At 47.6% G+C, this 20,177-nt stretch overlaps 1 protein-coding gene across 2 annotated transcripts in view; it reads left to right on the forward strand.

Moving 5' to 3' along the window:
- Nucleotides 1–19,223, forward strand: part of FBLN7 (fibulin 7) — a gene marked incomplete at both ends in the record, with an annotated part of 36,646 nt that extends 17,423 nt beyond the window's left edge. The window contains 6 exons of one of the 2 annotated variants that reach the window (XM_084235452.1): nt 2,344–2,514; nt 11,485–11,610; nt 14,103–14,243; nt 15,057–15,194; nt 17,363–17,501; nt 18,851–19,223. In XM_084235452.1, coding sequence (XP_084091578.1) covers nt 2,344–2,514; nt 11,485–11,610; nt 14,103–14,243; nt 15,057–15,194; nt 17,363–17,501; nt 18,851–19,223 — 1,088 coding nt within the window. The remainder of the gene's footprint in view (nt 1–2,343; nt 2,515–11,484; nt 11,611–14,102; nt 14,244–15,056; nt 15,195–17,362; nt 17,502–18,850) is intronic. The other variant, XM_084235453.1, reaches the window with a different exon arrangement.
- Between the last annotated feature and the right edge of the window lie 954 nt (nt 19,224–20,177).

Here is a 20,177-nt window from a genome sequence, read left to right on the forward strand (position 1 = left end):
GATTTACCTGTGAGTTGCCCCAGCAGGTAGTTTTTCTTCTTTGAAGATTCTTAATTTTTTTCACCCTTGGAGAGACCCAACGTCTTTCCCCTCAAAGCATTTTCAATCCTGTTCAGCACAATAAAGCAGTAATTTTTTAAAAGCGCTATCAAGTCATGTATTTATAGGGACTGAGGCAGCAATCTGGGAGTGCCCAAGACTAGGAGGTGAGGTCACACTTCCTTCTCACACTGCTTTTACCCCTGCATGCCAAAAAGACCACAATGCAGCCTCGGTCAGTTGTCCCCCAATAACCAAAGAGCATTGAGAGCACTCAGAGAGGGGGTGGGCTCCTGCCTTGCTCCCCAAGCCAGGCTGCCATGGCTGCCCCGGGAAGAACACGGGTGGGATTTGGGGCCAGAATCACAGTGCTTTGCTGCTGCCCTTGGAAACCCAAAGGACCCATGGGGTGTGGGGCTCCTCCACATCAACACGTGGGCTGGTGTTATGTCATGGTGGATGCCATGACACTGGCACCACTATAGCCTACACAGAGCAATAATTTCATGTTCATCTGTTTAAAACCCTAGCAGTATTTCTACAAATGACACTTAGAAATTATTTTAAAGTGTTTTTAGAAATGGTTCTGAATTTCCAACTAAGCTAAATGCAAATCCAGCCTGTGGACACTTTCTCATTAAATAAGGGTGCCAAGCACCCCCTTGCGGCAGGTAACAGCGCACCACTGTCCTGCAGAGAATCCAGCTGCTTCTGCCTTCACGGCACAACCAGGGCTCAAACCATCCCTCTCCAATCCCAGCTCCCACCTTGGTCTGACCCACCCTCATCATGCCCTGGGGCGCTGTGAGCTCACACCTGACACCACAAGCTCAAGCTGCAGCCAGAGCGGTGCTGTCAGCTTATAAGTCTGTCACTCCATGACTCTGTTCAAACCCTTCCACAGCCCCACCCACTGCAGCCCAGGTCTCCTTGACATTCCCCAGACACCACTTCAGGACCTTTGCACCTGCATGTTCCCACTGCCCTCCCCAGATCATCTGTGTGGTTATGTCATCACCTTCTTCAACCCTTTGCACCAGTGAAGCCTACCCTGACCACCCTATTCACAATTGTACCCCTCCCCTGGCATCCCCAGCTCTGTTCCCTACTTTCATTTCTACACGACACTATCATTCTCTCAGACTCTGCCATTTGCTTATTGATCGTGTTATCAATTGTCTCCAGTGATAGAGGGTTCTAACTTCCTGAGTGCCTGATTTTGTCTGTTTTGGCCCCTGATGTACCCCAGGCATCTAATATAGTGCCTAGCACATAGTAAGAACTCAATAAATACTTCTGATTTTATTTGTGTGTCACATATTATTTGTTGGGCAATTACTAAGTGCCCGGCTTGTGGCAGGGACATGAGACCAGGCACCCTGCCCTCTCAAGTTCCATTCTGAGAGAGAAGACTGACAACACACATGGAAACAAACATGTCAGTAAGGTAACTTTCATGGTTACAAATGGTAAGAAGGAAGCCAAGTGAGCTGGGGGTGGAGGTTTCAGCTAAGCAGGGTGTCAGAGAACACATTGGGAGATGAGGTCTCAAGTGGAGACCCAAATGAGTGAGAAAGAGCCAGAGATAAGATGCTCCAAGGAGGGCCACCCTGGTGGCGCAGGCGGTTGAGCCCAGCGCTGTGAAGCCGTCCGCAGCATCTGCAATGCCAGTTCGATCCCCGCCGCCCTCGGAGCAACCCACTTGGCGAGCAGACCTCTCCTGTCGCGCTCGCTGCTCCCCTCAGCAGTGTATTTCGTCAGTCTGCCTGCTCTGTTCCCTGCTCTGTCTCTGGTAAGTCCTCTCGCCCTCCTGCGCATCTGGCCTGCACCCCAGTTCTTTATAAATACAATAAATCTTAAAAAAGAAAAAAAAAAAAAAAGAGGCTTCAGGGAAAGAACATCCCAGGCAGAGAGAAGAGTAAAAGCCCAGGGCTGGAGGTGAGGTGAGATTGAGTCTGGTCTGATCAGGAGATGAAGGAAACCCTGTGTGGCCGGAGCTCCTGGAAAGCAGAGCAAGTGGGAAGGTGAGATGCACCTGCAGGGGGCCCCTGCTCTGACCTCCCCTGTTTTGAAGTCCTGGGAACAACGCCTAGTGTCTCTGAGTCATGGTCTCCTCACGTTTCACTAAGTGGGTATCCTATTACCCATACCCGAGAGTATTTGAGGATTCTGTGAGCCATTGCTTCTACAGTGCCCGGCCCAGGGCACACTGGAGTAGGCACTCAATAGAGGGCCCTTAAAGGTGGGAACCTTGTAATGAGAGTGATGTATAAACTGCTGTGCTCCTTCTCTTTCTCCTTACAGTTTCCTGCCCTGCCCTGAATGCTCCTCCTGATGGCAGAAAGTTTGGAAGCAAGTACTTAGTGGATCACGAAGTCCATTTTACCTGCAACCCTGGGTTCCGGCTGGTTGGGCCCAGCAGTGTGGTGTGTCTTCCCAATGGCACCTGGACTGGGGAGCAGCCCCAATGTAAAGGTACGGCCCCTCATCCCCAGGGATGTGCAGGGTAGGAAAGGTAATTCTTAGGGACACATTCTGCCTGATGCCCTGACCACTCTTCAGACCCAGAACTGCAGCCAATGTGTCTGATGACACTTCTGCACAGGCCTGGGCTGCTCCCTATCCACATGAGCTTACCAAACCCTCACAATTCCATCTTGTTTTGCATATGGGGAAACTGAGGCATGAAGCAATGAAGGAACTTTTCCAAGGCTATGCAGCTAAGGGCAGGATGTGTTGATTCATACCTGGACATGCTGGCTGCAATGTCTATGTCCCTCAATACCTCTATTCACTCTCGGTGATGACTGGCTCTTATTGACCTTGGGACAAGAAACCTTTCGTGAGGTGTGGAGAGGGACAAGAAGGAGGTACTTTGGAGAAATATTCTTCATGGCTGCTCGTTCTGTTGTACAGTGCCTGTGTTGACACACCTCAGCAGGAATTTATTTGATTAATAGATGCTATCTCCAGTGGGAATCTCAAAGGGATTGTCTAGAGGGAGAATAGTGCTGCTCTCTGCTATTTAGTGACCAATTGTGACCTATGGCATGACATAGACTGGAAATCAGCAATCCAGTTAATCCTACCTCCACTCCCTTGGTCCCAGAGTGGTTCTGGATATTATCACCCACTACTGCATGCATCCATTTCATGTTCCAAATCAACAGTCTTGAAGTTGCCATATATTGAGACCACAGGGGGGAATAATTTCTTAATTACAGGGGATTCATTTCAGGACCCAAAGTGTCAGTGAAAACTTTGGCAGCACTTTAATAACTTCCCCGCACCCAGCCCCCAGTCAATTGCTTGGAAAGATGATGAACCCAACTTGGCATAAAGGGAAATTACACATAATTACACCATTAAAAAAAAAGCCCAGTGGGCAGAGGATGGTTCCAGAACTCTGCAATGGAAAACAGCCATTTGGTTTCCTGAATTATTTCCCTTTTTTCTTTCTTTTTCTGAAAGGCATGTTTTTCAAACTTTCTGAAATGGGGGAACCACAAGCCATAGGACTTGTCCCTTTGACAATATGAGTAACCAAAGAAAAAATTTGAGACAAGTAAATGCCTTTGTCCCTTACCACCATTTTGGGAAAAAGGAGTTGTTTTTTCGTCAGTCACTTTTTCAAACTTTCATACATTTGCTCAACTGATTTTCATTAGCACCAGCTATGCATTGTGCTGGGGGCCAGGGATTCAATGCTGAACCTAAGAGGCACTGTGCAACTTCATGCTCATATTCTGGAGGCAAGCAAAACAGGTAGCCAAATACAAAGGTAAATGAGTTGACCTTTCGGGTCAATGCTTTGAGGTGAAGTTATCTAACAAGGGATTAAGAATAAATACCGTGGATATGAGGAATAGTCAAAGGTCTCTCTAAGACAGTGACAATGATGCTGAAGATAAACAGAACCTAGTCACGAGACCAGCAGGTAAATGGGCAGCATGGGGAAGATGCCATTCTAGGAAGGAGTAACATGTGCAAAGGCCCCAAAGAAGGGAAGAATTTGGCATGCTTGAGGAAATGAAAAATAAGTTATAAAATCTTCTCGTAGGAGAAATGTGTGAACAGAGAGTGAGCAAGGGAAGTAGAGACACACACAGGTCAGCCTGTAGCCAGGAAGGCTGTGCAGGCAGTGAGATTTTAGTTGCAGTACCTGGTGATTGTTTGCTATGCAGAGAATGAATTGGAGGTAACAATGGGAGTCAGGAAACCACCACTGGAGAAGTTCAGGGAAGAGAGATGGCAGGGGAGAGTGAAAGTAAGTTTAGAGCTAGAGTTGGTGGGACTTGCTGCTATCCCACATGGGCTATGATGGAGGAAGGGAAGTCATGGCTGCAAGACTCGTGTTTGTGATGTGTGATGTCTTTTGAGGTAGTGAAGACCTAGAGACATATATAGATTTCTTTTTAAACAATCCCTGAGTGGGTCATTGATCAGAATCCTACTTAAGTAAAGTTAAATGTTAAGTTAAAATGCTTATGGGAGGTACTAGTAGAGATCCATTTATTCAACCCATGGAGACATGAGTTGTACATATCTAGTTATCGATTCCAGAACAGTAAAATACAGTGTACCCATTACCAATCCCAGGGGGGACTCAGGAAACTTCTGCCCCTGCATCTTGTTATCTTAGTGGCTAAAGAAAACACGCTGCAGTCAGAGACTGCATGGGATAACCCTTTTACTCACGAAGGGAAGAGACAGCAAGATCAGCATCAGCAGTGGCTGGTGGTCCTTCACGGCCAGTGGGGCTCCCGCAGCAGGCAATGCACGACAGTTCCCCTACATGTATGCCTCTCCTGCAGCAGTGGAAGACCCCAACTTCCATGGAGTCTATTGAAATATTGAAAGCTGCAGGCATGCTGGAGGGCCATTGACACACACATAAGCAGAACGAAGAGCACAAGACAGGAAAAGATTTCTAAGAAAGGCCGTGTAGATATTTATCTCCTGGTAAGGAAGCGTTCCAGGCCCAGGCCCATTCTTATTAAGTAGAAGTCAAAAGACAGCACGCAAGAGTTTGTCTTTCCCAACAGAGCTGTCAGGCGGATGGTTGGAAGTAAGGTCTGGAGCTCAAGGGTGAAGGTAGGGCCAGAGATACGCAGTGGGGAGCTATTAGCACAGAGATAGTATATAAATTCATGGAAGTGATAAGAGTAGCAAGAGGAGAGGCTAGGGCCTCCCCAGTGGCTCAGCGGTTGAGCGCTGGGTTGCGAAGCTGCCCGCAGCCTCTGCAGCGCCGGTTTGATCCCCAGCTGCTCCCCGGCCACCAGAGAAGGGTCCCACATGGCGCGCAGACCTCTCCTGCCGCCCGCTGCTCCCCTCAGCAGTGTACTTCAGTCCTTCTGCCTGCTCTGCTCCCCGCTCTGGCTCTGGTAAATTCTCTCACCCTCCCGCGCTTCTGACTGTACCCAGTGCTTGTATAAATAAATCTTTAAAAAAAAAAAAAAAAAAGAGGAGAGGCTAGAGATAGAAAAGAAGTGAATGAGGATAGAGACCCAAAGGGTGCTGCAGTTTGCAGCAACATGGATGAAGCAAGAGGGATCATGCTCAGTGAAATAAGACAGAAAGAAAAAGAAAAATACCGGATGGTCTCACTCATAGCAGGAATTTAGAAAACCTAAATAAGAGACCAGGAAAAAGACAAATTAATACAAAGAAAATATCAAAATCAACAAGCAACTATAAACCAGGGACACACTTGGTGGGGAGTGGCGGGGAGAGGAAGGCTTAGGGTCAAAATAAGGGGGGGTGCAATTGTATGGGGAATATAACCAAAATGAAAATGCATACATTGTGCAAAAATGAAAAATGATGTAAGAATTATATAAAATAAAATATTAAAAAAAATAAATGGAAGAGAGCAAAGGAGACAGAAGAGGCCCAGTGGTGAGCCACAGGGGGCCGGGCACAGCATCGGTTTGCATGTTTCCAAGTTTATTTTAGTCAGGATAGAGGACAGCTCCACTTCACACATCTTTTGGCCTTTCCTCGGAGAACTTTAAGAAAGGATTTGATTAGAAAAAGCTGCCTTTCATATAGCAGTCACTTAATAGTTACTGAGTGATTAGCTGGCTGATGTATCCAATGATTGAATGAATGAGAGATGATGGTTAAAGACTGAATTTCCGGGCCTCCCCGGTGGCGCAGCGGTTGAGCGCTGGGTTGCGAAGCTGCCCGCAGCCTCTGCAGCGCCAGTTCGATCCCCGGCTGCTCCCCAGCCACCGGAGGAGGGTCCCACATGGCGCGCAGACCTCTCCTGCCGCCCGCTGCTCCCCTCAGCAGTGTACTTCAGTCCTTCTGCCTGCTCTGCTCCCCGCTCTGGCTCTGGTGAATTCTCTCACCCTCCCGCGCTTCTGACTGTACCCAGTGCATGTATAAACAAAACAAACAAATGAATAAATAAATAAAACATGCCTCTATTAAAAAAAAATTTAAAAAAAACAATTAATTTCCTTTCACACTTTTACCTAAGCATATATATGCAAATATTACATATTCAGCATCATCTGTGTTGTGTTAATTAACATAAGCAAATCTCACTTAACTCTTCTTTCCACTATTTCATTTTTTTGTTTTTTTATTATTTTTTTATTTTTATATTCCCCATAAATTTCACCCCCCTTATTTTGACCCCAATCCTTTCTTTCCCCGCCCCCCCCCCCATAGTGTGTCTCTGGTTTATAGTTGTTAAATGTAACTTGAATGGGGCCTCCCTGGTGACTCAGGGGTTAAAGACAGCACTGTCAGGCTGTGCCAGCCTCTGCAGCATGAGTTTGATCCCCAGCCAGGGAGAGACCTACATGGCGCAGCAGACCTCTTCTGTCTCACCTGCTGCTCCCCTCAGCTGTGTATTTCAGTCAATCTGCCTGTTCTGCTCCCCACTCTGTCTCTGGTGAGTCCTCTCACGCCCCGCACCTCTGGCCTTTACTCTAGTTCTTATATGCATAAATAAATCAATCTTTTTTTTTTTTTTTAAAGATTTTTTTTTTTTTATTTTATAGAGGCATGTTTATTTATTTATTTGTTTGTTTGTTTGTTTTGTTTACACATGCACTGGGTACAGACAGAAGCACAGGAGGGTGAGAGAATTCACCAGAGCCAGAGCGGGGAGCAGAGCAGGCAGACGGACCGAAGTACACTGCTGAGGGGAGCACTGGGTGGCAGGAGAGGTCTGCGCGCCATGTGGGACCCTCCTCCGGTGGCCGGGGAGCAGCCGGGGATCGAACCGGTGCCGTAGAGGCCGCGGGCAGGTTCGCAACCCAGCGCTCAACCGCTGCGCCACCGGGGAGGCCCAATAAATCAATCTTTAAAAAATAAATAAATGAAAAAAAAATAAAAAAAAAAATTAAAAAAAAAAAATAAATAAATGAATGTAAATTGAATTATATGAGGCACTTCCTCAGAAGGACTAGTCTATACTTATTTAGTCATTTCTCTACTGTTTCCAGATTTTTGCAATCATAAATAATGCTTAGGCAAGCAATCTTTTTTTTTTTTAATAGAGGCATGTTTATTTATTTATTTGTTTGTTTGTTTGTTTTGCTTGTTTATACATGCACTGGGTACAGTCAGAAGCGCGGGAGGGTGAGAGAATTCACCAGAGCCAGAGTGGGGAGCAGAGCAGGCAGAAGGACCAAAGTACACTGCTGAGGGGAGCAGCGGGCGGCAGGAGAGGTCTGCACACCATGTGGGACCCTCCTCCGGTGGCCCGGGAGCAGCTGGGGATCGAACCGGCAGCGCAGAGGCCACGGGCAGCTTCGCAACCCAGCGCTCAACCGCTGCACCACCGGGGAGGCCCTAGGCAAGCAATCTTAAGACGTTTTCAACATGGAAAATTTCATGCAAACACTCAAGTAGAAAGAACAGTATGATGACCCCCATGTTCTCATAACCCAGTAATTATCAACACAGCAGTTCCTTAATATCTTCAAATATTTAGTCAGGGTGAAAATTTTTCCAATAGTTTCATATTTTTAACACTTTCTGCGAACCTGTGTTCAAATAAATTCCATATACTACAATTGATCAAATTTGTCATTACATCTTTTTAAAATCGACAATCTTTGCCCCCCGCTCACATGCCCTGCCTTATTCCTTTGCAGTTTGTTCAAGAAAATGAGCTTTTCCCCCCAGGCTCCATATTGCTAACTTCTTCTGGATGGAGTCATTGAACACAACCTTCTGGTCTCTGTACTTCCCCCCAGTTTTATTGAGATACAGTTGTCACAGCACTGGGTAAGTTTCAGGTAGATAGCATAATGACCTGGCTTCATATATCAGGATTACCACAGTAATCCTTTTGTTAACATCTGTCATCTCATACAGAGACCCAAAAAAAGGAAAGAAGCTTTTTTTCCCTTGTGATGGGAGAACTTTATGTATTTACCCTCTTAACTTTCCAACATGCCATAAGGCAGGACCAGCTATAGATATCAGCGTGCATTACCTCCCTTGTACGTATAACTGGAAGTTTGCATCTTTTTGGTCTCTGGCCGTCACTCCAGAAGCTAGATTGGCTTCAGGTGGATCTTTGTTTCATCTGGGTGGGACAGACTGTATCCTTCTGTAGACATAGAAGAGCTATCTGCTCTTCTTGGTGATTGATGGTCACCATCCTTATGTCAACATCCCACAAGTCAGCAACAAAAGGAACTCAAAGGGGCCAATGTTCTTGCCCTTTGAGAAAGGGTGCAGCTTTACTGCTGGATGCCACTTTGTATGGACCTAATAAACCCATCTTACAATTTCTTTCCTAGATTATCTTTTTTTTAAAGGTAACTTTGCTTTATAACATTATGTATGTTTCAAATGTGTGTCATTATAAATCAACATGAGTATCTTAATATGTCTTCTGTCCGCTGTTTAACTGATGTAATTATTGGTGTAATAAGCATCTAGGTCTTTTCACTCAGATGCCCAGAGGATTTTTTTCTGCTTATTTGTAACTGAATAATTGTATGAGGAGTCATCTCAGTATCCGCCTTCTTGAATTGATTCCCTCAGGTGTTAATTCATCTTGTCAATAGAAGTTTCAGTCACTAGAGGGCCTAGTCTCCGGGCACTCTCAAAAATCTCTATTCAGATATCAAGGTCTCTAATGGGAAGAGAATTCAGACTGAGTCCAACAAAGAAAACTGGTAAATGAAAGAGATTCCAGAGAAAGTGGGGCAGGAGAGCTGAGAAGGCATGAGCCACAGGAGAAACAATGACAGAAGTGAGAGAATAGGAGTCAGGAAGTTAGGAAAGCCATGTGGGAAGACTTCTTTTGCCTAAAAATGAGTAATAGAAAATAAATTTTTGTCAAATCCCATACAACAAAACAGAGAATCACGTCTCTGGAATGAAGAGATGCCAAAAGACATGCCCATGAAACAGATGAAAACTGTCATCTGATATTTCTAAATGAGCTGAAAGAAATCTTTTGCAGATAAAAACTGAAAGAACAGCATCAATAAAAATGAGAAGTGACTGGACAAATGGAATTTTGATACAAGCTGATTGAATCCAGGAAAGAATTAAAATAAAGGAAAAACAATCAGAACTTGTCTATTAAGCACTTAGCTCAGGTCTAGGGAAAAAGTAAGTGCTCACTAAACAGTAAATTAAAACAGAATTCGCCACGATTTTAGCTGGCAGCCTGTCCTGTGGCCAACACCGCTGCCCTCTTCACAGCTCTGAAGTCTCCATGCACTGAACTGAAAGCTACCTCCTGGGATGGATGTGAGTGTGATGACTGAACTTCGCCCAGGACATAATGGGGCGCCGGGCTGGCCACTGGGCGGCGGAACGCCACTGACTGTACATCAAGAGAAGAAAGAAAGTCTGTGTGGAGCCTGTCTAGAAATGAAAATCCTGCAACACGATCCAGAAAGGGAGATAAGGCAAGGGTCCTGGGCACCTGTGCCTGGCTTTGGAGCCAACCACCCCTCCACCCCCCCCCCCCACCCCACAGTGCAGGCAGGTGTGGCCTGGCTCAGTGCCTTCCCCTGGAAGCCAAACAGGGAACCATGGTGTGGGTCACACTGGGGCCAAACTGAAAGATACTGGTGTTCACCCTCTTTGGCTTTCTGCCCACAACTTCATGGCTGAGTGGGCTGCCCAACCTCAGATTGCACTGGTGAGAAACAGTAGGACTGGACAATGGGTGTAGGAATTCTAAGCACTGTGGTATTTGTGTTCAGTGTCATTCCAGACACATTCCAGGAAATAGGTCATCTGAAAACAGAATGTATGTGCAAGAGTGCGTCCAGCTGAGATTACTGAGAAATTGAAAAGGCTCCTTCCCCAGGGATAAGCAGTATTTGGAGCATATGGGTCCTTTCATGATTAATAGAAGCCATATAATTGTCTACATAACATCCCAATCACGAGAAGCTCAGGGAAGCTGAAGGCCCTGCCAATCCACCCACAGCCAAGCTGTTGTTCTCATTAGAAGCAAAGCACCTTTTTCTTCCTCTCGATAGCCACAGCAGGGCAATGCTCTTATGCCAACAAGGAGATGTTTCCAATGTTCTTTCCCAGGATGCTGTGGTCAAGTCAGTGAACTGACAGACCTCTCTGCTGGAAATGGTCTCTGTTCTGTGTGTTAAACTGGGCTTAAAGAATTCATAACAAGCAGATGTGGCTGGAGGGTTTTTAACAATCTTTTTTCCTAATTAGAACATTTATAAATGTTCATTGTGGGAAAATAGAAAAGTGCAAAAAGGTATAAATAGGCAAAGAAAAATTACCTGTAGCCCTAATCACATAGAGAAAAACCTATTAAACTTCTAAATATGTGTACAGAGTTTTTGCACATGACTGTTGTGTATATGATTAAGGAACATTTCTATTTTTCAACATTAAGGAGGGTAAGAATCAAGAAAGGGTCTTCCCTAGATGCACAGGAAATGTCAAGCACAGGAGAGCTTCTGGGCAGGATGGGGAGAAAATTGATTTCTCCATCTCTGGACATTCTGATGGGCTATTTCTTCTACATCTAACTTCCCTGAATTGGGCACTCATTCAAAACATGTTCTACCTGGATGCAGGCTGATAGAGGTAGGGTCAGGTAGGATTTGACTCAAAGGAAGTGTGGGCTTGTGCCCACAGTAGCTGCCTCTGGCTAAAACTACCTGCATTGCAAATTAGAAAGTGGTGCCTCTGGGTGGAGCATGGCCAGGTGATGGGCCAGCTCCCACAGGCAGAGCTTCAGGTGGGCACAGTGTGTACCAGGGCACGTGGCTTGCTGAATGGAAGGCAGGCTGCATGCCAGCCCCATTGGCATGTGATAGAGCCCTATTTCATGTGATAGAGACAGTAGCAAGGGATGGGTAGGGGAGAGATAGAAAATTGGAATCATCCTACAATGTGAAGAAAGTTAACCCATCATTTTTTGTTTGTTTTAGAATTAGAATGCACAGTCTTGTCCTTGAAATTTTTTTCTTTTCCTAGAAATCAGTGAATGCTCTAGCCAACCTTGTCAAAATGGTGGGACATGTACAGAAGGAGTCAACCAGTACAAATGCATTTGTCCTGTAGGAAGGACTGGAAACCGCTGTCAATATCAGGCACAGACTGGTATGTAGCTGCTGTGGAACTGAGTGAAGACAGGGAAGAAGACCATGTTCAAGTGTCCCCCAATGCAGACCTGTTGGGATCTCAGAGAGTTGGTGTTTCTTCTGTTTCCTGTCTACTGATGCCTCTGGTTCCATGAGATGGTTATTGGGGATGGAGTGTTTCTCCATGGGGTAACAGTTTTAATCCTTCTTATGGAAGGAAATGAAAATGGAAGTTCTGACTCCCAACCTGAAAGCTTCCTGATTGGGTATTTGACCTGAAAAATTTCCTTGATGCCACCTTCACTTCATGGATATTTCCCCTGCAGATCAGAAAAACAATTTCTCCTTTTAAATGCTCCCATCACATCCTCAAAATTAGTAGCTATTGATACACGCTCAAGTATTTTCAGTCCTGGAAAACCAGACATTTGACTGGTGATGAGGTTATTATCCACATCTTAAAGCCTAACAAATCTCCAGGCAGAAGGTCTATAAGTCAAACAGCAGCTGTTTTTGCAAATGCAAGAAACCCCAATAATAAGGAATGTGTGAGGGAGAGAGGGGACTCCTCATACTGTGCTGTAATCAATGTTTCTTATATTTAAAAAGGAAGAGCCAAAAGAGGACCTATTCCTTCGCCAGAAGAGCCTGGAGTGTACTGTCAATGTGTGTGCAATGCCTGTGCTTGGTGGGGGAACTGATAGTCAGCATAGTATTCAGAGAGCAAGAGCTTTGCCAAATCTTGATATTCTTGCATTGGGCCCAGCCCTAGGTCAGTTTAAAATATTACCCCCAAGAGATTTGCTGCCTAATATGTCTCGATTCTATTCAGCTGAGTCAGCCTACTGGCTGCTTTCTCAGGAGGCTGCCATCCAGGGAGTCCAGAGGCCCCCTGACAGCTCCTGTCTTTGGGGCTGCTCTCTGTGGAAACAGAAGGAGGCAGGGCCTTCTTGGCAGCCCTGCTGCTTCTCCCCTTCTTACAAACAGGAAGGAAAAAAAGAAACGGGCCTCCTTTTAACCCTAATGTGTTGGTCCCAGACACAATATTCTAGGCCCCACCTAAGGGTTTCTGTACCCAGCCAGTAGTTCCTCAGGTCCAGGAGGGCTCTTTACATATAAAGTATCCTCATGATAGGAATAGACTCCAGGAAAAGGAAGGAGTGAGTGAGCAGGTGCATCCAAAGTCTGCTCATGTCCTCTCAGTCTCAGTGAAGGGCCCAGCAAAGCCATGGCTTCTTCCTCTCCTGGTGCTCAGCCTGGAGCCCTCCTTCTGACCAGCTCTGCCTGTGTCTTTCCAGCAGCGCAGGGAGACACTCTGTGATTATTATTATTTTTTAATCCATTCACCTTTTCTTGATTGCTGTTATATATATATATATATGTTATATCATTTTAAGCATACAGTTCAGTGTTATTAAATATTCACAGTGCTGGGCAACCACCACTACCAACCACCTCCAGAACTCTTCATCTTGCAAAAGGGAACTCTGTCCCATTGAAACTAGCACCCCCCCACCCTCTTCCATCAGCCTCCCCCAACAATCACTCCACTACCCCTCTCTGAATTTAACTACTCTAAGAACTCATTTAAGTGGAATCCTACATTTCCTGTCCTCATTCAATTCCTTTTGCCACCAATTTCTCTATCATCTCCCTTAACCAAATGAGAGCTCTAAATCCTTTGAAAACCTTCAAAGCCTCTCCTTTTTTTCTGATTAGAAAAGTGATTTATGTTCTTGATTAAAAACAACAACAAAAAACTTAGTGGCATAGAAAAGAACAAAGTGCAACAAAAGAGAAACCCCCAAAACAGCATTTTAATTTTAAACTCCGGTCATCAAAGTTAGCATGTTGGTGTTTTTAAATGGAAACATGAATTTCACATCACCCTGGGCCCTCTTGGTGCGCAGTTGTGTGACCTGCTTTTTCTTCTTTTTTTTTTTTTTTTAAGATTTGTTTATTTATTTATTTATACATGCACTGGGTACAGTCAGAAGCGCAGGAGGGTGAGAGAATTCACCAGAGCCAGAGTGGGGAGCAGAGCAGGCAGAAGGACCGAAGTACACTGCTGAGGGGAGCAGCGGGCGGCAGGAAAGGTCTGCACGCCATGTGGGACCCTCCTCCGGTGGCCGGGGAGCAGCCGGGGAGCAGCCGGGGAGCAGCCGGGGAGCAGCCGGGGAGCAGCCGGGGATCGAACCGGCGCCGCAGAGGCTGCGGGAGCTTCGCAACCCAGCGCTCAACCGCTGAGCCACCGGGGAGGCCCTATGTGGCCTGCTTTTTCATGCAATATTATTATATTCTGGTGCGCTCCCCGCCCTCCGTCCCTTCGACTGGGCGCTACACCTTCGGCTGAATTTTTTTTGCTTAATGACTTGTCTTTCCTTTCCCTACTCCAGAGTGACCTCTGAGAAGGGCCGCGCCCCGTCTCGGTTTTCCTCCCGGGCCCTACTCAGGGTTGGGCCCCCGGCAGGTGCGCCAGGGCCGGGCACTGAGGGTGTCTTCTCCCCGCAGCCGCCCCGGAGGGCAGCGTGGCCGGCGACCCTGCCTTCAGCCGCGCGCCGCGCTGTGCGCAGGTGGAGCGCGCGCAGCACTGCAGCTGCGAAGCGGGATTCCACCTGAGCCGCGCCGCCGGCGCCGACAGCGTCTGCCAGGGTAGGTGCGGCCTCCGCCCGGGGCGCGGCGCCGCGGCGGTGCAGGGGGCGGGAGGTTGGGGCAGCGAGCTGGGAGGGCAAATGCTGACCTAATTGTGGTTAAGACACAGCTAGCAGGTAGATATCAAGGGTCACAAGAAAGGAAGGCTGCAGAGGAAGCAGCGAGGGGGACGTGGGGGCAGGTTCACGTGCAATCAGATCCTATCTCCACACAAGCTTGCGCATTCATCTAGGAAAATCTTGCACCCCTTTCTTCCCAATCCCCCTCTGACTGGAATCAAAAGAGTGGGTGGCAGGGAGGAGCTTGAATCGCTGCGCTGGTGTACAGGGACTGGGACTCACTCCCTGCCCTCTGCTCTGCTTAGCTTTGCTGACCCGCCCGCTCCTGCTCTCTTCTCGTGATTACCAAAGTTCTGCCTGAAACCATGGCTTCAAACCTGAGTTTGTGCTGAGTTGGTGCTACCAGCCTCATAATGCAACAGCAGAAATAATGCTCCATTACTCTCAAAGATGATTCCCAAAGCATTAAGATGGGGCTTTGAACTCATCAGGGGAGCGAGGTGCACCCTTGCCCTCTAGGCTGCTAGACCTGATTTGCCAGCCTCTGTGGGGTCTCCAATTATTATTCAGCCTTAGACTGGGGGCCGAGGGAGGGCCGAACACATTAGCTCCCTCTCACTCCTCCATACCATTGTCCTCTGGGAAAATGGGAGCATCCCTGCTCCTCTTCTGGGTATTCTACTGGGATGAGGGCTCAGTCCTTGGATGCCTGCCCTGCAGCATCTGGAATCATACTGAGCATTTCTGTCCCCAGATGTGAATGAGTGTGAGCTCTACAGGAGAGAGGGGCATCCCCGGCTCTGCATGCACACCTGTGTGAACACCCCGGGTTCCTACCGCTGCACCTGCCCAAGTGGGTACCGGACCTTGGCTGATGGGAAGAGCTGTGAGGGTAAGTGAGACTGTTTCAGAGGCAGGTGGCTTTGGGCCTGGAGAGTGGCCTCCACACCTGGTCATTTGCTACTTCAGTGACCTGCCAGGACCTCAGAATGGAGTATGGGGAGGGGTTTTAAGCGCTTCAAAATCTCAGATATATTCAGCCTTAAAAAAAAAGGGGGGGGAAGGACCTCTCAAAATCAGTCACATCGTCATCTATATATGTAGGAAAATTAGTTGCTTAACCATACTGGCAAATAGTCTCTTTTGGAATAGACCTTATGGAATAACTGGTTTCAAGGTCAGGTTATGTCCTCCCACTCAGCAATGCTTTTAGCTAGGGCTGGACTCAAAAGCAGAGCAACCAGTTGGTCACCCACATTATGCAACCTGGAGGAGACCATGAGGCTCTGGACAGTGCAGATTCTCCACTGCCCTGCACTGCCAAATCCGCCTCTGAAATGGGCAGTACCTGATGGACACTAAAGTTTTAGTGTGGCTGGGCTCCATAGCAGCTGAGGACCAGAACAAGACTGAGCACTCAGGGACAGGCAAGAGGGAGAGAACATCACTACCTCTGGCCTTGAGAAGTAAGGGAAGGCCTAATAGAGCATGACCATGGTGGACAGTTAACACCAGAACCGCATCCAGGCAGGGACAGTACAGAAGAATCAACATCCTAGTCCCTCAAGTCTCCCATCTGCCAAACCCAACTGTAAGTCAGAGGGCCTGAGAGCCAGGAGGTACAGTCCAGAGCAATCAGTTGCCATAGCAACAGAAAGTGGATCTCAAGATGGTGAGGGGAGCAATAAGATCGGAAGAATCCTGATCCTAGGTAGTAGCCTCCTGGAGGACTGGGTTGAAGTTTCTGAGGCCAATTCCAGACACAGTGGGAAGGTGATTTCATTGGCAAGTATTGGCTGCTATGTCAGCAGAAGGATCCCAAAGAGGGCAAAAGGGGATATGTGCAAAGTGGGGATGATTGGCAGAATGGAGAGGCTGAGGACCCTCGCAGCAGTCACCAACATCACCAGCAGAGAGGTCCCAGGGACACTGGGCACACTAACAGTCCCAATCTGGTCACTATGGCAAGGACACAAACACTTCTGCACTGAAGGTGGTTCATTACCCACTTGGGTACATAAGGGGCATCTGGGGACTGCTGCCAGTGGCTTGTGTTCACTTTTGTGATGACTATTATTACCACATTGAGGCCTCCCACTTCCCCACTTCTTAAGGAAAACGCAGGTTTGAGAAACACAGATGTACAGTCTTCACATTAGTCCATAGTCAGAATATGCATCTCAGACATGAGGACAAAATGGTCTTCATGCTGTTGCTGTCCCCAAATGCTGGCCCAGCAACCCCAATGATCCAGTGATTTTGGAGAAAACTGGGTCTGCCGATGCAGGCTGGCCTCAACTAGGAGACCCCTCAGCAATACTGCCCCCATGGAGACAGGACATAGCAAGCGTCCAGCAGGTCCCAGACAGTGGCTCTGAACTTGTGAGGTAGAAGGGGCAGGAGAGAGGGCAGAGGGTTCTTGGCAGGCTGATGTAGGAATGGGAGAGAAGAGGTGGCTTCCCAGTGAAATCCTAGTGGGCTCTACTGCAGGACTGAGGATATCGGGTACTAAAGCAGGAGAAGGTATCCACAGTGGCTTGCTCCATCCATCTGATAATTATACATGAAGGCCCATGCAGAATTGTGCAGGGTTGGGTAGAAACACAGCCTCCACCTGGGAAACTCACATCTTAAAGGGAGCAGAGAATGCATACAAATGAGAGTAAGGCTGAGTAGGAAGTCCAAAGGGGCCATGAAAACAGCCTAAGACAGGACCGGGGCCTTTTGGTTAGGGAGGAGGCAGGTTCGAGAGCAGTCTATGTTGTAACCCTTACTTGCTGCATTCCGGCACCTCCACAACCACTCATACCCCAGGGAAGGAGAACAGGGTCTGGGGATGGAGTTCCCCAGCATGGTTTTGCAGCACTTCCACAAGACCAAGTTCTCAAATGGCTGAGAAAGATAGGCTTTCCTGCTTTAAGAATAAGCTGTGGGTGTCTGGCAAGCTCGCCATGTCAGACCAACACATTCCGATGCCTGACGGGGCCTTTAGTGTGGTCCTGTCAGTGAAGGAGGAAACATTGGAGGACCTTCACCCTCACCGGGTATCCCATATTTCAGATGTCGATGAGTGTGTGAGCCCACAGCATGTGTGCCCCCCGGGAACCACATGCATCAACACAGGTGGGGGCTTCCAGTGTGTCAGCCCAGAGTGCCCCGAGGGCAGCGGCAATGCCAGCTACGTGAAGACGTCTCCCTTGTGAGTATAGCCTGGGCCACGCACAGCTGGGCCTCCACGTTGGCTGGGCCACATTCTTCCAAGAAGTTTTTAGGGAGAAGTACAGTGGGGAGAAGTACAGATATGTACGAGGAAAGATGAAAGGTGGGGAGATGGAAGTATGGCTTCTCCGAGCTTCCTTAATTGTCTGCACTGGACACACTGTTGCTTTGTGCCATAAGAGTCCACTATGCATGATAGGAGTAATGTTCCAAGAGCATCTGTGTGGACATGAAGGATGATGGGACCGCAGCCCCCCAAGGGTGGCACTGTCAGAGAGGGTCACTGCAGGGAGAACTTTACCAGGAGGCAGGTGTATCTACACCAGTTTCTCATGTTCCCCCAGCTAGTCACTTGTATGTCCTGTAACTTTACATTCTATCATTCTGCTTTTCTAATGCTACTACTAGAAGATTCAACTTCTAGCAACCTCAACCCTTAATAGCTTTGTGAGTCTTTTTTCCAAAAGGTGGGTGATGGACCTTTAAAAATAATTACAGTGATGACAAATTGTATGCATTTTCTTCTGAAATAGAATCACAGGAAGCTTAGCTTTAGAGTGAATTGACTAGACAAGTTTAGATGCTCGAATTATTTTGGGAGCGATAGTAGATTAGAAACAGCAAGCAAGTCAGTGGCACTGAAGCCTGGGAGCCACAGTGAGAGTGAAGACACCAGGATCTTCCACAGGAGTCACTGAGTGAAGGGGGAGAGAGCCTGTATGTCTGCCCTTTGGGAACATGATTTATTAACCGTGGGTGTGATATCAACCATGATGATATCAGTCACCAAATAGGCGACATTGCATTTATCGCTTATGTTTGAGAAGACAGAGAAACATCAAAAGCATTTCCACAAGACGCTGGCTCTAGATGGTTGGGAAGATGGTTTCCTACTTGAAGAATAAATAGTGGGTGTTAAGAAAGCTCACCATGTGGGAACCACCCATCCAGGATGTTGCCAGCTAGCTGCTGGGATCCCATCCCAAGAGAGGTCTCAGCTCCTACAGAAGGGCACCTGCGTTGAATACCAGCATCACCATTGTTAATCTTCCCTGCTTTACTTTTCTGTAAAAAGTATAGTAACAGTCCCTGCACATACACACGTATTCACACATGCATACATGTATGGGTACTCAGGACAGCATCTCTCCCCTGGTCACGCCTAAAACTGGCCTTGCTTTCTTGCACCTGTACTGAGGGACCCGAGACTGGGAAGGCCACTTTGGTGGCCTCTACAAGTGGTCAGGTGGGGCAAACAAGCCAGGTCCAAGCCGGCCCCTGGCCAGCTTCCCCAAGGCTGACTCCTTGTGTTTTGCCTCTCTGCTCCAGCCAGTGTGAGCGAAACCCCTGCCCCATGGACAGCAGACCATGCCACCACCTGCCCAAGACCATCTCCTTCCATTACCTCTCTCTGCCTTCCAACCTGAAGACGCCTATCACACTTTTCCGCATGGCCACAGCCTCAGCCCCTGGCCGACCTGGACCCAACAGCCTGCGATTTGGAATTGTGGGTGGGAATGGTCGTGGCCACTTTGTGATGCACCGCTCGGACAGACAGACTGGGGAGCTGATCCTCGTCCAGACCTTGGAGGGGCCTCAGACGCTGGAGGTGGACGTTGACATGACAGAATACCTGGACCGCGCCTCCCAGGCCAATCATGTGTCCAAGGTCACCATCTTTGTATCCCCTTACGACTTCTAAGGGTGCCACGGGGGTGCCAGGGTGTGGAGGTCTGGGCTCATTTCTCTTTCCCTAAGACTCAGAAGGGGGCATGGACTGCAACAGACCTCTCTGCCCACCCCTGTCACATGCCAACCTGCCTCTTCACCCATGGAGTGGCAAAGGACAGCCACAAAACCAAACTGCTGCCACCATATTTTTTGCTTTAAGGTGCTTCCCCTAGATTATGCACTCATTTTCTCAAATTGTTTTTTCAGGTGCATAGGCGGCTTCTCAAAATGTCATGTGAATGGCATTGAGTTTGAACTATCTGGGGAGGGAGAAGTTCCTGGTATGTGTCTGAGATGACAGTTAATCCTTCTGTATTGTTACAGTCAAACCTTGTGATGAAGTGGTTCTAATCATGCTGGGGGTCAAATCATGCACGTGGCATGGGTCCAGGGGCCCTTAACCACAACCCGTCCATATTACTCTTACTCAAATTCCCCTCTTTGGCATGCCAGCCAGCCTTCTCTCATCAGGGAACCATGAGAGGTCCTGGAACCCCCATGCAAGTTCTTCTAGACTAAGGGACCAGTGTTAAAGCATAGATTCTGCCTGAATTGATCCCCTTTTGAGAAATCATATCTCAAAAGATAACCTGTTGTTATAATTGGAGAAACAGTCTATTGCTCCTCCCCATCCACCTGGCCTGTCCCTGAGCACGTGCTAGCCCAGTTCCTTCTAGGAAAGGATACCTGATTGTCTTTCTAGGCTGGACCCCTGGCTTAAATGAGGAAGAAAGAAAATACAAAGTTGATGTTGGGATTGCTCTACCAATAGAAATTTGGGTTGGCCAAATGGTAGATTGGTAAGGAAGGCAATATCTGGCAACAGAGAGTTTTAGAAAATGCTTGCATTGCCATTGATTATAGTTACTTCTGATGGTAAAGCCAGAGATGATGCCCTCCTGGTGAATGAGGAAAGAAAGCACTG

Source organism: Talpa europaea (assembly GCF_964194135.1).
Source record: "Talpa europaea genome assembly, chromosome: 6".
Classification (NCBI taxonomy): Eukaryota; Metazoa; Chordata; class Mammalia; order Eulipotyphla; family Talpidae; genus Talpa; species Talpa europaea.